The sequence below is a fragment of the Xiphophorus couchianus genome, chromosome 4 (assembly GCF_001444195.1).
Source record: "Xiphophorus couchianus chromosome 4, X_couchianus-1.0, whole genome shotgun sequence".
Lineage (NCBI taxonomy): Eukaryota > Metazoa > Chordata > Actinopteri > Cyprinodontiformes > Poeciliidae > Xiphophorus > Xiphophorus couchianus.
The window spans coordinates 2,551,857-2,568,732 of record NC_040231.1 but is presented as its reverse complement, the minus strand read 5'-3'; the positions used below and the strand labels follow the sequence as shown (position 1 = coordinate 2,568,732).

General features: G+C 39.4%; 1 protein-coding gene across 1 annotated transcript; it reads left to right on the top strand.

Moving 5' to 3' along the window:
• Positions 1 to 3,882: 3,882 nt before the first annotated feature.
• On the top strand, positions 3,883 to 10,469 carry LOC114143551 (alpha-2Db adrenergic receptor-like). Its single transcript, XM_028015708.1, has 2 exons — positions 3,883 to 4,552; positions 9,255 to 10,469. The coding sequence occupies exons 1-2, from the start codon at positions 4,271 to 4,273 to the stop codon at positions 10,380 to 10,382; spliced, it is 1,410 nt and encodes a 469-aa protein (XP_027871509.1). The 5' UTR covers positions 3,883 to 4,270; the 3' UTR covers positions 10,383 to 10,469.
• The last annotated feature ends 6,407 nt before the right edge of the window (positions 10,470 to 16,876 follow it).

Genomic DNA, 16,876 nt, shown 5'->3' with positions numbered 1-16,876 from the left:
AGGACATCCTGGGTTCAGAGTCTCACTGCTGGAAATACACGTAAACATCAATGCCATCACTTTCTGACCGGAGGCCACCAGGGGTGTTCAGAGTGCGGCACAGGGGCCATTTGTGGCCCCTGGACTGATTTTGTGCGGTCCCAAGTGCAATTTAGGAAAAACACAAATCTGGCCCGACAGTAGTGGAAGTTACATATTCATAGGGAATATGGGTGATATTCTAATTTTCTTTTGCATTAAGTCGTAATAAATTTTGCATTTTCTGCAAAATAAACTTCAAATTAATGCAGAATTTTAATGTTTTAAGACCAGGTTCCACCAACTCAACTTTAAGACTTTTTAAGACAATTATTTATGGAATTTAAGACCTGTGTCAACAAAATTGTACAAAGGAATATTGCCAAAATACGTGGGATTTCTGCAGGTTTTGCTAACTCAGATATGAGACTTTTAAAACCTTGACTTTCTGTGGATGCTTAAAAATAATTTACTTTGGCACACAAATATTTTTTATTCAAAGATTTTGGCCCTGTCATGTACGGTGCGGTGTAGGTGGTGAGGCAGACGCAGATGAACCAGGGGAGACGATAGATAGTTGTTTTAATAATAAATAAACGTCAAAAACAGTCCAAAAACACCAGGCAGCACGACTGAGCGGAAGCCAGGGCTCAACGCCGGCAGCAACTGGTTTAACTAATGGACACACGAAGGACTAAGAGCACGTTAGACAAGGACCCGACAAAGACACAGACACACAGGTGACACTAAATACACAGGAGGTAATCAGGGAATGAGAAACACCTGGGATTAATCAAAGGGAGGACAGGACAACACGGAGACTCAGGGACACAGAAAACTCTAAATAAATACACAGAAAAACACAGATCATGACAGGCTCCTGTAACAGAAAAGTTTGGACATCACTAGTTTAGGTTGTTAAACAGAAGCGGAACTCATTTTAACAATATTTTGTTTGTCCACCACCTCAGTAGATTAGATCGGTTTGGACCTTCGTTTCATTTCTGTTCTGTTTTAAAAATCTCGTCATTTGTGTTTCTGTTTATAACAGTTAGGTTAGGAATCTCAAAATTTGGTTTGGTTCCGATTGTTGGGGCCACAGTTTGATTTAAAACATCTGAAATGTTCAGGAACTCGACTAAAACTGGGTGAAAAAAACGTTGAAAAACCTTCCAGTTCTCTGCATTAAGATCCATGAAGATCATTTTGAAAAGTAATTTTGACTGATTGGAATGTAAATGTACTGAATCTTGACTGCATGATGCGCCAAGGCTTTTTAACAACATTGTGCCACTACACTGTATAGCGAGGCGTTTTTATTATTTACCACTGCATATAAAAAGTCCAGCAACTCCAAATGTTCGCAGGGAACTTTCTATGTTTCCTGAGTCCTTTGGGCTTCACAGGCTGCAGAAAAAGTTGCATCACTTCTTTTCTTTCTCCTTAGACGGTCTGATTCATCGGCACCTTGGGGCCCCATCCTCCAATATCAGATTCTCTGAGAATATCCACTTTTCTGCACAGTTAATAATACAAGCATGAAGAAAAACTGAAAATCCAGACTCAGGTTTGTTTGCCGTTTGACACAACCAAAAAGCTTCTCAATTCCCAACGTTTTGCTCTAATAATGATCCAGATTGCTATTAGGTGTATTTTAGGACATTAAAGCTCCGATGATGACAGTTTCTCAGCATCAAAAGGAAGAAAAAAGAGCAAAAATAGGAACATGAATTTGATTAGAATTGATCAACCGTCTAAATAAACGCCTCCAAACCAATGCCTCAGTCGTAAGGCAATAACTTGCTCACAGGTTCACCTTAACGAGGCAATTATGGGTAATAAATCAGAGCGTCGTGTCATTCAGCAACAGTAAACACACTGCACAAAAGAAAAAAACTGAAAATGCTAAACAAATCTCATTAGAACATCAAAAACCTGGGATAAATTATTCATGACGGCGAGTGTGTGTTTTGAAGCGAGATCGATCATCTTCCTGCGCGTCGTCCAGAGGCGATTAGGAGCAGATGAGTGAGACACGCCTCTCCCAAACACACAGATCTGAAAAAAGTCTGCAGCTGGAAAAACAGCTTCTTCTGTTTTACACAGAGACGAGAGGCGGGTCAGTACTGAACAGCATGCTGGAGCTAAAAATACGCCTCTTTCTAAGGATTTTACTGAGTTTTGATGGAAACTGGAGCCGACGGCCTCCAGGGGAGTTTATTGTTTCCACATCTGTCCGTCTCACGTTACTGTATTTACACTTTTAGTCTAACTTTTTTTTCTAACTCCACACATTCATCTATTTATGGGTGACCCTGTAATGTAGAGCTGCGTATCACCTGCGTTGTTATTGTAATTAATCCTTCTTTTCTGGTAATCTGAGCTATCAGGAGTATATAGATGCTAAATAGGAGCGGTCCTGGTGTTGAACCTTGTGGTACTCCGTATCTGTCCGCTCCGACGAGAAGTCCTGTTGGAACAAAGAAATCCCAGCATAAATTGCCTGGATGGATGGAAATTTTCCCCAAACTCATTAGTAAACATTGATGCCACTTCGTGTTCATTCATTTAAATTCCTCCATTTCCTTTGGGAATACCAGATTAACCTTCCAGCAGCGGGAGCCGTAATTCCCAGGGACCCGCGGCTCTTTGGTGCCGATTCGTGGAGTCGTCCACCAGGAACCCGAAGCCCGGTTGGAACAGTGGCGGTCCAGGAGAAACCGATCTGAGGACGTGTGAGCGCTGGCCGCCTGCTGGCTGAATTAAGAGCAGCAGAGAGAGATTAAATACAAATACACACTGAAAAAACACAAAACCAAATAAAGTACGTTTGGTCCAGTTTCTAGTGGAAATCTCTTAGTACACCTGAAATGAGAAAACATAACTTACATGTAACGTTTCAGGAAGATATGGAAGTTAAAGTAAATAAATCCTTAATATTGATGAAAAGGTGCCAGTTAGATGGGCAGATTATTTAACTTAAAACATTTTTCCCTTGTTATAAGTGAAATAATGTGAACAATCATTGATACTAAGAAATTATTTACTTAAAAGAAGCTCCTATATGTTGCTGAAAAGTTACTTCTAAGTTGTTTTCTCATTTCAAGTGCACTATGATGTTTGTAGTAGGAACTAGATAAAAATACTTGGTATGGTTTTGTGTTTTTGCAGTGTGGAACAACAATCCTGACAATCAGGACCCGATTTTGCCTTCAGTCCAGCTAAAATCTTAAACTTTGAGTCACAAACATGACATAACATTTTGAAAAATTTCAAAGACAAAATTTCCTACTACAGGAAATTTGTTGTAAAGCATCTTTTCAACCTAATGGAAATATATTACCAGTGAATTAAACACAATTATGCCATTAAAACACTGAAAAACTGCTAAAGCCTGCAGTTAATTTTGATCTGTATTTATAACTGTAAGTTAGTTTTGTCCTATTTAAAGCATAATAAGATATTTGAGGTAGAAACTTTGTAAGATTTTGTGTTTTTGCAGTGCACTCACCTCGGTTAGATAAATTGATTGAGGATCAAATCAAAAGTCAAAGTGATTTATTTCTCTCATCCTCCTGTTCTCTGAATTTCATTCTTTTGTTTTCATTCATCCGTCCATCTCATCCTTTCTCTTTCCCCAAATTCCAATCCTCTCATCATTTCCGTCCTCCCACTCCTCTTCCTCCTCTCTCAAATCCCTCTCGTCTTCTCCTTCAAAGATCTGCTGCTCTCTCGAGCTCCTCTTCACGGATCCCTCGCTCTTTCCTTTCATCTCTCCTGTTAGTCTCTCCTCCTCCTCCTCCTCCTCCTCCTCCTCTGGCAGAACAGAATCAGTGCAGCAGCAGCAGAGTCACTTCGCTCTACAACCAAAGTGGGGACCTCTTCTTCTTCTTCTTTTTAAATCACATTTTCAGTCATTTCTGATCCACTTTTCTCCAGTTGTGTTGATTTTCCTCAGCAGCTGCAGCAGCATGACGGTTCCTGTCCTTGCGGCTCCAGCTTGCGGACGCATGCTCTGCTTCTTTTTGCTTCTCGTTGGAAATAACTGGGCCACCGTTTCTGTCAGCTTCCATGGATGTGACAGTTTTTAAAAAGAGTTTGATGATGCTCGACCTGAAGATTGGCATCAAGCAGCCGCATTTCGACCGCCACCGATGAGGCGCCACCAAAACCTGCAGGATTTTGGTTTTTATTTCCTTTTCTGTCAGAATCTTTAATTTTTTTCTCTGTCAAATGAACTGGAGGCTGAAGGATGGACTTCGCAGACGACTCGAACTCGTCCGTCAACCAGACGTCGTCCTCCTCCCTGGCAAAGTCGCCTCCTCTTCCTCCTCACTCGCAGGCGGCGTCGGTGTGCATCGTGCTGGTGGTGGCGGTCATCATCCTGGGGACGGTGGTGGGGAACGTTCTGGTGGTGGTGGCCGTGTTCACCAGTCGAGCCCTGAGGGCCCCGCAGAACCTCTTCCTGGTGTCGCTGGCGTCGGCGGACATCTTGGTGGCCACGCTGGTCATCCCCTTCTCGCTGGCCAATGAGGTGACAGGTTTACTAAGGCTTTAAATTGAAAATATAACAATAAACCTAGGAATGTGTTTTATGGGGAAGGATGGTTTTCATTTTTTTACATTTAAAAATGCGAACATTTCTGTTTCAGAGCTTGTTTTCTTCCAGGAAACTTTCAGTAGAAGAAAGTAAAACATAGCTTCGCTTGTGTCAATGTGTAATCAAACTGTACAAACCTGTCTGGGTTCGGCTGAAGTGAACTCTGGCTCGGTGCGGATTCACATGTAAACGCCAAGCAGACCAGAGACCGATTCAAAAGAAGGAAGTGGACTACAGCACAGGGCATTCTGGGTAAATACAACCAGAACAAACGTCCTGGCTTAGTGCTAGCGAGAGAAATGATTTGTGGTCTTTAGTCAAAGGCAAAAGAGAAATCCTAAAATCTGATCCCACTCCACTTTTGTCTGCATTTCATGAAGGAAGTTGCGTTCAGTGTCTTCTTCAGAGGTTTTAGTGTTGTTTCCTTCAGTGGATCTTGGTGCAGCGCCCCCACAGGCGAGGAGGGGAACAGGTTGCTCAAAGGGTTTGGTTGGTTTGACTCAGTGAGGTGAGAAAGAACCACAGCAGCTGGAGATGGAGCAGATGTTTCAGTTTTGATCCCAGTTTGAACAGAGTCTACTGGACTATCGGGTAGATTTCTGATTTCTGCATAAAATTCTTTTTCATTTCTTTTTGACCTGGTAATTCAGAAACAGACATTTCTGCTGCTTTCAAAACATGAAATCTGCACAACAGAAGCAGCAAAAGTAACAGGTTCAGAAGCTGTTTGGAGAACTCTGGATTTCCCTGTGGGGGAAGAAACACGCTCCCTGCCAGAAACAGTCTGGTGCCCGGAGGGATCGACCTGATTTGAACGCAGTTTGGCGGCTTCATGCAGATCAGCGACGGGCGTGTGAAGGTTCTCATTCTGGAAGGAGCTGCAGTGCTCAGACCGACCAACAGAGGGCAGTAGTGGTTCCATCACAAGCTAAGGACAGAGTTATGAACACAGGCATCAGACCTACACGATCGATTATTGAAGCATTAAATATATAAACATTTAGTGGCTTCAGTTTGTGGTAGCTGCAATTTTCACCACAAAGCATCAAGAAAGAAAAGGGATGAAAAAAAGAGGAAAGGGAATTTATTTTCCATGATGCGTCTGATGATGACAATGATTATTTATGTTTGGTGCCTTTTGTAAAGCTGGGAGAAAAAAAAGGGGGTTAATTTTTTAAAGTCATATTTCCACCATGTTATTCATTTATAAATGCCACAGTTTCAGAGTAAATATTTTATCAGCAAGCTAAAAGTTTAGCTTCCAAACTAAATATTACGCTCTTGTTAGTTAAATATTTTGTTTGTAAACTTTATATTTAGTTAGCTCTGGGCTAGCTAAATATTTACTATTTAATTTGGAGCTAAATACTTTACTTCCTAAATAAATGTTTATTTTAAGTATTTAATTAGCTCAGAGCTAACTAAATACTTAGAGCTACTCTAAATATTTAGCTAACTCTGAGCTAAATGTTTAGCTTCTTAAGAAAATATTTAGTTTGGAGTTATACATATTTGCTCGCCAAATAAATACTTACTCTTAATATTTAGCTAGCAGAGCTAACTAAATATTTAGCTTAGAACTAAACATTTTGCTCCCAAACTCAATATTTAGCCGTTAGCTAGCTGAGTATATTGTCTGTAAACTCAACTCTGTAATTTTTTGCAGTTCTATTTTACATGAATTTATCCTGCGTTTGCTCGAAGAATTGATTCCAAATTGAAAATATAAACGACTGAAAACGGAGAATCACTAAAATCCGACAACAATTGAACATAAAACAGCGAGAATAAAATAAGTTAAGTAGAAGCAGCAAGTATTCATTGCCTCTCCTGGAAGCAGGTGGAGGATGTTTTCATCATGCATGAGTTTCTGCTGCTGGAGACGCTCCGGGGGAATGTGGATGGGGTTGTGCATCGATGAGGGAGGGGGCAGAAGAAGCACATTTTGATGAATAAAACATGATGACATATATATGAAGCTTAAGAGTCTCCCCGGAGTTTTGGAGAGATAAAGAAATACATGGAAATACCGCTATGAAGACAGAAATAGCCTGTTCTGTCCTGTTTCCTAACCTTCCTCTGAATACTCACCAGTATTTGTTGAGGCACAACATTTTAGACAGATAAGCCCATATTTAATGATAAACCATAAAAACACTAAAACTTGAATTTTATGGCCTTGGCCAGATTTTCTCCAGTAACTCCAACTTCCTCCCAAAGCTCAAAAGCAAACTTGTTAGTTCATTTGCAACCACAAATTACCCTTAGGTCCAACTCATGATCGTCTCACTGGTCGTATTGGACTGGCAACCTGATGACCTTTGACCCCTTTGAGACTCTCTGCAACCCTAATCATGACTGTTATCACAGGACAAAGAAGCTTCTGTGCTACCAGTTAAAATAAATAACTGTTTTGATCTAGAAAAGTCTATTTATAATTCATTAATATCAATAATATTATAAATCCTAATATAAATCATTAATATAAATTATAAAGGAAATATTTAGTTGGCAGAGATGGGCACAGCTAACTAAAAGGTTAGTTGAGGTAATCCTAAAGCATTAATTATAAATGTTAGTTCTGCTAATGCAGCATTTAGTGAAAGCTAAATATGCTAAACACCATGTTGCTAACTTCTACCAAGTTTCATCAAAAGAATTTAAAATTATTTTTTTATTATTTTCAGTTATATATATAGAACCATTCAAATTAACTTTAAATCCTTAAACCATTCCTGTATGTTTCTAGATTTAAATAACATTTTCTGGGAGAATAAAGAGAATGTGAGGAGAGGAAACGGAACTGCGGCGTAAACACAGCACCCTTTCAAAATAAGAGCATAAATATAAACATCTTAACTATTGAAGAATTCTTCACAGTTGATAAACGAAACTTCAACACAGATGAAAGTTTACAAATCAGTAAAGTAAATTAGAGCTTTGGAATTTATTTTGAAGCATTATATTAGGGGACGCTAAGTTCGCCGAACGTTTTCAAAGTTAGCTGAAGCGATAAAACGCTAAGCTATTAGCGCATTAGTGGAAATGTGCCCAAATACATTACGCCAACCTAGTTGGGGAATCTGAGTAAATTCTGGTCAGTTTTTTCACCTACTGGGCTCAAACATGTTGAAAATATTCATATTTTTATTATATTTGAATCTGTTTGTGAGCCTTTTTCTCTCTATGTGAAGCTGGTGGTGCTTATCCCCCACTCCATCCCATCAGTGTCAGTCGGCTGCTTTTCACCGGCCCGTAATAATTGCGATCAATCGGAGCCTGACCCTTATTCCCACACGCCTCGGTTGTGTTTCAGCGTCTCTGCAGGGAGCAGCTAACAGCTTTATTGTTGAGGTTTTTTCATAAAACAGTCGCCTTTGTTGTAGGGATTATTCTTGTTTTTTTTTTGTCTTCTTTGTTAATCATCTTATAATTAAGTGTTTTCCAGTTGATGGACTGACGGAATTATAATGAGGCGACTCATTGTTTAAAGAGCGAGAGCGGAATTGGAAGAAAAAAAACACAGATTGCAAAGATACTTAAACCAAAAACAACAACATGTGTAACGTTTAGAGCTAAACTGAGTCCAATTTTATAGAAAAAAAAATATTTGAATGAAATATTTCAACAAAACACCCAGGAAAATGTTTTAGAATAGCATTTAGTTACAGCTTGCATCTTAAACATTAAGAGGACCAATAATTGGTTTCACTGCAGTAATGCCTGGGTCACTTTGTAGCTAAATTATTTATGAAATGATTAATAGAATCATCTTTAGTTTATCTCCAGATTGATTTCACATAGTGAGTCGGTTGTGCAGCTGATGGATCAGAGGAGCGGTTTGCTGGTGTAAATCAATCACATGATATTTAGCCTGTTATGCTAATTTAACTGAAAACATTAATATCAGGTTCTGGGAACTGATCATCACCTTTATTAGAGTTTTAAGCGACCAAATGTTCCGGTTTAACTGACGTTTTGAAGACATTAATATTTTCCCTCTGTTGCTCTCCCACTTTATCTGCCATGACTGGCGCTCCTGCTGTGACTCTAACAGAAACCTGATTTAATAGCTTTCAGAATTAAATCCATAACAAATACGTGCTGAAAGCATAAATACGCCCATATTTTCATTAATATCGGTAGTACTTCGAGCAAATATAGTGTGTCTTGTTGGAATACTTTGAGAATATGAATGTTGTTGCGGTTTCCTGTTGGACCGGTGTGACTCCATGTTGGACCGGTGTGACTCCACACGCGTTCGGTGAAAACAGAATCGCTTCTGTGTAAATGCTTTCATTGATAATGGCTGTGCATTTACTGTGGCACCAGCAGAGCATTGCAGAAAATTTGCATCATTGTTCACAACTTCTCCTTATGTTCGCTGATTGACCCGATAAGTGGGAAAAATCCCAGATAGATCACTGAATAGAGATTAACATCAAGCGAAATTGCATTGGAAGGCAATGACCAGGCCAGCAAGGCAGAGGAATATTACAAAGTCAAGATCTACCAAAGATGATCCTGAAACTGAAGTGTGTGAACACTTATGCAATCAGATCACTGCAACGTTTCTCTAAATTTCATTAAAAATCCACACAAGTTCCACTCTGACCGCTTTCTTGTCCTTTTTTAGGTCATGGGGTACTGGTACTTTGGCTCCACCTGGTGCTCCTTCTACCTGGCTCTGGACGTCCTCTTCTGCACCTCTTCCATCGTCCACCTTTGCGCCATCAGCCTCGACCGCTACTGGTCTGTCACCAAAGCCGTCAGCTACAACCGCAAGCGGACCCCCAAGCGGATCAAAGTGATGATCAGCATCGTGTGGCTCATATCCATCGTGATCTCCTCGCCGCCGCTCCTAATGTCGCAGAAAGACAGCGATTTAGAGGGGGAAGACAGGAGCGAGGTGAGCCGGCAGGAGTGCCTCATCAACAACCAGACGTGGTACATCCTCTCCTCCTGCATGGTGTCCTTCTTCGCCCCCGGTGTCATCATGATCCTCGTCTACTGTAAGATCTACCGCGTGGCCAAGCAGAGGGCCTCCACCGTGTTTGTGGCAAAGAACGTGATGGAGAGGCAGCCGTCGCAGTCCGAGACCTGCTTCGTGGGCGGTGGCGGTACCTGCCAAAGGAAGGGCAAGGCCCAGTATGAACTGGAGAGTCCCCAACCTGGACACCGACGCAGCTCTTTCAATATCGACAGCAACAGCAGCAGCCACAGAAGAGGAGAGCTGGACGATATCGACTTGGAGGAGAGGAACCCGGACCCAGAAGTAAAGGAGTCCTTTTCATCATCCCTGAGGTTCCCCCGGAGAGTCGGTGGAAGAGTGAAAACAGACGATGTAGACGGTACGCCAAACAGACTCAAACTGCCCCCGCCGCTACCGTCCTGCGCCTCCATCTCCTGGGCCTCGTCCGACCAGTGCTCTCAGAACTTCCTGCTGCCGTCGCCGCTGCCCGTCCGCAGCAGGCAGATGTCGCTGTCCAAGAACAAGGTGGCGCAGATGAGGGAGAAGCGGTTCACCTTTGTCCTGGCGGTGGTGATGGGCGTCTTCGTGCTGTGCTGGTTCCCGTTCTTCTTCACCTACAGTCTGCACGCGATCTGCCGAGAGAACTGCACCATCCCGGAAACGCTCTTCGACCTTTTCTTCTGGATCGGATACTGCAACAGCTGCCTGAACCCCATCATCTACACCATCTTCAACCGGGACTTCCGCAGGGCCTTCAAGAAGATCCTGTTCCACACCCATAAAAGGACATGAGCGTCTGAGCGCGTGCATCCGTGCACAGCTTCGGTTCCTGTTCTGCACTGTGCTATCAAAGCGACATTAAAGGGCTTGTCACACGGCTGGCTGCTGCTTCCTTATTCCAGGGTTCCTTGAAATGTTTGGGAAAGTTTGGGATTTCAGAGTTTTTAGGCCTGAATCCGTCGAAAGTTTAATCCTAATGTTCTTCATCCATCGCTCCATCCATCATCTGTTTTCCATCCATCCATCCATCCAACTATCCATCCATCCCTCCCTCCATTCATCCATCGTCCATCCATCCAACCGTCTGTCATCCATCCATCATCCATCCATCCAACCATCCATCCATCCATCCAACCATCCATCCATCCATCCATCCGATTCATCTGATTCATCCATCTGATTCATCCATCTATCTATAGTAACTCCATCATTCATCTACCTATTAATCTAATCTAATCTAATCTAATCTAATCTACCAGAGGAAGGTAACGGAGTCAAAGGTGTTTCAGCTCTTGTTTTCCTGATGTAGCATCATTCCTGTGTTTTTCGGTGAAGCTGAATAGTAATCAGACGGAGTCGGCTGCAGGGCGTAAACTCCATCCCAGCAGATTATCTGGATGTCTGCAGCCTGATCTGTAATCCATATATTGACTCAATCCAGGGAGAAAACACAAGGAGATCAAACATACGGCTCTGTGAATAAAATCACCAACACTTTCTGAAAGTGATTACACACGAGCAGCAGCAGCTCAAACTTTCATCCAGAGGAGCTGCCACAATGAAAGTTTCTGGTTTTTCGCGCTGAAACAATGTTCTGTGGACACTGCCAGCTGGAGGGCAAAAACATTAAAAATTCATGCGCAGCGAACAGACGGGCTCAGCTGCTGCAAAAAAATGGAAAGTTACAGCGAGAAAAGACAAAAAAACCCAAAGAGGGTCTGGGTGAATACAATGAAGCAGGAGATAATTATCTTCTGAAGGATGAAACAAGCCGAGCCACATGACTCAAAGTTTGCATCACTGGAGAGAAACGTAGGTGGGAGCAAACGGCGGATTGGTTCATCGGTTCACACACAAACACATCAGGTAGTTCACAGATCCCAGAGTTTGGATCTTTTAAAACAGATTTTAAGTGTCTGCAGCTGCACAGACAGCGATAAATATAAATATATACTAGTTGCTAAGCACCGCCAAGTTTAACAAATAACTGTGCCTCCCTCTTTTCTTTGGATTCTACTTCATTTTTAAAGTGTTATTTAATTGACACTTTCCATATTTTTTAATTATCTTATTGTCAGAACAGTTAATAAAATAAATAAATATAAAGTTTCCTAATATTTTAATTCTTTCCTCTTTGATATTTTCTGACTGTTTTAACCAATTAATCCATCAAATAAACAGGAAAATCATTTCTGGTCTTTTATTTTCTAACAGTGAGTTTTAAATGGAGACGTTTTCAGCCATGGAGGCTCTGGTGTCTCAGCAGGAGGGCGAATGTTTTCCAAAGCTGGCAGCTCGTCAGGTTGAAAGACCACAACGAGGAGAACCACGACTCTTCTGCTGCCAGGTGGAACCACGCAGCCCGGCCCGGGGCTCTGTCCTCCCACTGATGCAATTCTTCACAGCGGCGGCTGGACCAGCGCCAGGCAGCCGCTGCAAACCGAATAATTTACCGCTCAGATGTTGGAGTACGAGCTGGAATATGAGGGAACGCCAGAAGTTATTCAAGTTTAAATCATGAGGCATAAATATCAGATGTACAGTTTAGAAAAAAAAACCACAGAAAGTATAAGAAGAGTAAGACTGAGAGAAACAAAGAGTTTATTTCCACCAAACAAACTGATGCATTTTTAGATTAATCTCAAAGTTAGTTGGGTTTTTTTTTTTTTACCAGTTATTTGTTAATTCTTACATTGTGTGTGAATTGTGAGACAGTTATTTTTTGTTTTTAAGCATATGCACTGACTGATGGCACCTTTTAAATTTCGTTGTCCTTGTGACAATAAAGATTTATGTCTATCTCTAAAAGGTTTCAAGGAAAAAAAAAGAACATTTCTGAACTCCAAAAGTCAAAAATTGGCTTGAAAATAAATCTAAAGTTTTACATTAATTCCCCAATTTTACTAGTAGAATCAAAGAAAATTCTGATCTTCTAGAGTGAAAATGTCCTTACAGACACCTGGTATTTTTTAGATTAACCTCAGAAATTTACTAGGAAAAACAAGATAAATTCTAAGCTTCAACAATCAAAAATTTGCAAGAAAAAACAAGAAATTTTCTATAAAGAATAAAGAAACTCCTGAGTTAAAGAAGTCAAAAATGTGCGAGAAAAAACCCTGAAATTTTTTGGTTAATCTCACAAATTTACTGAAAGATGAAGACATTTCTGAGTTTCAAATGTCAAAAATTTTCAACATATAATATTCAGACATTTCTGCATTTTTTGTAGCAAATTTCTGGGATTAATCTCAAAATCTCTGAGTTTTTTCTCACAAATTTTTGACTTCTCAAACTCTGAAATTTTTGAAAAAAAAAATTATGATAATAAAGTCGTAGCTTTATTCTAGCATTGTTATAATTTTATTCTGATTATTATAACTTTATTCTCATATGTGCTCATTCTCTTAATTTTATTTTATTGTCTTTTCTTCGTAAGGCCCTAATAATTCATTATAAACTCCAGTTGTGTTTACAGTGAATTAATGAATGTGTTTTATGGATACATTCTGAAATAACCGGCCCTTTAAGAACACTGATGATCTCAGTGTGGGTTTAAATGAAAACGAGTCTGACGCCCCATGCAGCGTTAAAAGGTCGCGACCCATCAGTGCATTAGTGACTCCAATCAGCCTGTTTGGTCGTATATCCTCTTCAAAATGGCAGCTCAGACTTTATGATGCAGCGCTGAGATGTGACAGTGACCCGCCCCACACATACATCCACACATCCATCCATCCATCCATCCATCCATCCATCCATCCATCCATCCATCCATCCATCCATCCATCCATCCATCCATCCATCCATCCGAGGATTTCTCTAATCAGGCTCCAAAATAATAAAATAATCACTCATCTGTTAGCCAAGATAATTCAGTCGTTCCTTCACAACACAAACTTACGCTGGAAAAGTCACGCAGTCAAAATTTAACAGTAATAATTTGGGTAATTTAAACTGAACAAAATAGGGTTCATTTTTCACCATGTTCTTCATTCAATTATAAATGTTGCAGTTTAAAACTAAAAATTTAGTTAGCAAGCTAAATATTTAAACTTCAACTTAACTAAATATTTAGTCTGAAGCTACATATTTAGTTTACTTTATTTAGTGTATTTTCACCAGTTTACTTATTTAGTTAGTTTGAAGCTAAATATTTAGCTTCAAATTAAATATTTAGTTAACAACCTAACTAAATATTTGGTTTGGATCTAAATAAGTTTGGACAGCCCTGATCAGCTGTCATTGGACTTTTCTGGTATTTATTGCAGAAAAAGCAGGAAGCTTGTTTGTTTTTGTTTTTTCAGGTTGAACACAAAACTCCTGGTTCTAATTGTATAATTTCCTCTGACAGTTAAACTCAGCAGCCGGAGAAGTCGTTACCCCCCGCTGAGCTCTGAGCAATCGGATATAAAGTTGAGTTAAACTGGAGGACAAAAAGTTGAATTTATCACAGACTTCATGTAATCTGATAAAGATTGTTGGAAAAACCTTTAATTACTTTCTGCTGTGAGTGAAACTAAAATAATTACTGGAGGAGAGAACCTTCCTACTGTCTGCACAGAGAAAGCTTGAACATTAATTATTCAGTAGATTTTGTGAAAGTGTATGGTTTTAAAAAATTGACTAAATAGAAGAAATTAAAAATGATATTAAACTGAACTGAGATAAAAACACTGGATGCAACCTGACCGCCTCGCCGCCTGCAGCCGCCCTCCTGCTAACCTTCGTTTCACATCGTTACCAGGTGAAAAGTCGCGCCTCAGGCGGTGAGGACACAAGTCAGTATGAATCTCAGCAGGAAATTTATTTGTTGCGTTCAAACAAAACTGAAACTGTGCAGATTTAAAAATATGTGGTAATATCTCAAACTGTACCAGAGCTGAACGCCATGTCAGTGTTAGCAGAGCGAAGGTGAAGGAATAAATTGGCGCTGATGTTATTCTGTAAAGTGCACCAGTCCCTCCTGGAGTCTGGCTTCTACTGCAAATCACACTTTGAATAAGACAAATATATGCAGCACAATATAGGAGCTTGTTTTAAGTCAATAGTTCTAGTTTCACTTGTAGATTATTTCACTAGTAACATGGGCAGAATACTCAGTTACAAGTGAAGTAATCTGCTGGTGAAACTTGTTTTTTACAGTGTGAAAACTTTACTAAAACATTAAAAGACCAGTTTGTCTAAGAGGTTGCCTTATGCAATTATATTACTGAAGGAAGTGTTAATAATTTTGTTTTATTTTGATAATTTTGTTTTAGTTAAGGCCACCTACAGAAAATAACAAGACCAAACTAATGAGAATAAAGTCATAATGCTACTTCTATCCAGTCCATTGAACGTTTATTGCTGTAATTTTACTTGTAACTTGGGGCGTTCAATAAACTTTGAAAACATGGAAGTAATATTACAACTTCATTCTCTTGATATTATGACTTTAGTCTTATATTTTTACGTCTTTATTCTGGTATGACTTCCTTTTTGTAATATTACTGTTTATTAATTTATTCTTGCTTTATTACAATTTTATTCTCATAACAGTATGACTTTATGAGAATAAAATAACTTAATTTAATAAATAATTTTAATAATTTTGTTATGTCTTTAATGTCATAATATTATGACTTTATATTCCTAATATTACGACTTTTTCCCCATTTTATATACATTTTCATGTTGTTATGACTCTATTCTCGTAATATTATACCTTTATTCTCATAAATTATTTTTTAGTATGGCTCTGATCCTAAATTCTGTCACAGTGTCATGGATGATTCACAATCTTGTTTTGTGATTTACTCACCTGAGCCCTATGTCAATAATCACCTTTTCATCAGTTACAAGCTGGTTAGTTTCCCTCAGTCACTGTCGGATCTTCCATTTATTCAGTTTAAAAAGTTTTAATTTTCTTGATTAGTTCATTAAAAAGAGCATAATTTTTCTTCTTAACTCAGCTCAGTAAATTCAGGAAACAGCAAGAAGTGAAAAATCTGAGCGGATCAAACAGATTAGGACTGCAGAGCAGAGGATAACTAAACTGGAAAATATTCATTTCTGCAATGCACACACCAGCAGGACACTTCATTAAGCAGGGAAAACACTTATTTTAAATATTCATGCTCTCAGTAGAGAATAAGGTTTTATTTCTGTTTTCCCTCAGCTCTGTTCCAGTCACACGTCCTCTAGGAAAACATGGATATGTGCTGAGACTTTACAGCATTTCCATTAGATTTTTGATTCCTTCCATATTTTACTCAACTTGCAGGTTGTGTTCGCATGCATCATATTTCCCTTGAGTCCCTCCACGGCGTCAGCAGGCTAATCAAAGCGACCCAGATGTCTTTGTCAGCCTGGCTGCTTCCTGCAGGTCTTCCAGAGAGTCCAAGCTGTTCCCAGATCAGCAAACATGAGAAATTCCCGCCGTGTTTTCGGCTCTCTGCCAAGCTGGACACGCCTCAGTCAGAGACGGAACCACCAGATCCTCAAATCACCTCCTGAGAGTCTTAGATGTTTTTGTTTTTACCAGCAGCCTGCGCTAACCGCAGAGCTACTGTTTTTATTAACTGCTTTAGCATTTATGCTAACTTGGCACATTTAGCTTCTCCGAAAAACATTTTTTTCCAGATAAATGCTACAGGTCTAATTTACTTTAATGTTTTGTAAACTTTCAGCTGAATAAAGTTTAGCATCTGTGTTGAAGTTTTGTTTATCGACTGTTAAGAAATCTCTAAGTTATTAGACGTTTATGTTAATGCTCTTATTTTGAAGGGCGTGAAAACTGTTTCTTTTCACGTTCGCTTCTTTTTCGATAACTCATTTCATAACTTTATTATCGGATTATTTCAACTTTACTCTCAAATTATTATGACTTTGTTCTCGTAATATTACGACATTTTTCTAATATTATTTCAATAAATTACTTTATTCTCCAAATATTGTGACTATTTTCTTCCATTATTATGACTTTATTCTTGTAATATGTCTTTAAACCCACAATTTTATTTTTCACGTTGTTTATTTTCTTAGAATGACTCTAATTGTAGAACAAATTATAATTTCAAAATTAAATCGGTACTTGAAAGTTTAGCCTTTTAAGAGCTGATATAATTTGAATTGGAGTTAGCACTTTACCATTAGCTTGGTTTAGCGCTTTAGCGGAACACTGTTTATGATTAGCGCTGTAGGATTAGCGCAACTAGCTTGTTAGCTAGCAGTTCCCAATTTTCCAGGAGTTTTCTGTGATTTTGCTGCCACCAGTTATCAGGGTTTAAACAAGAATATGTGCTTTT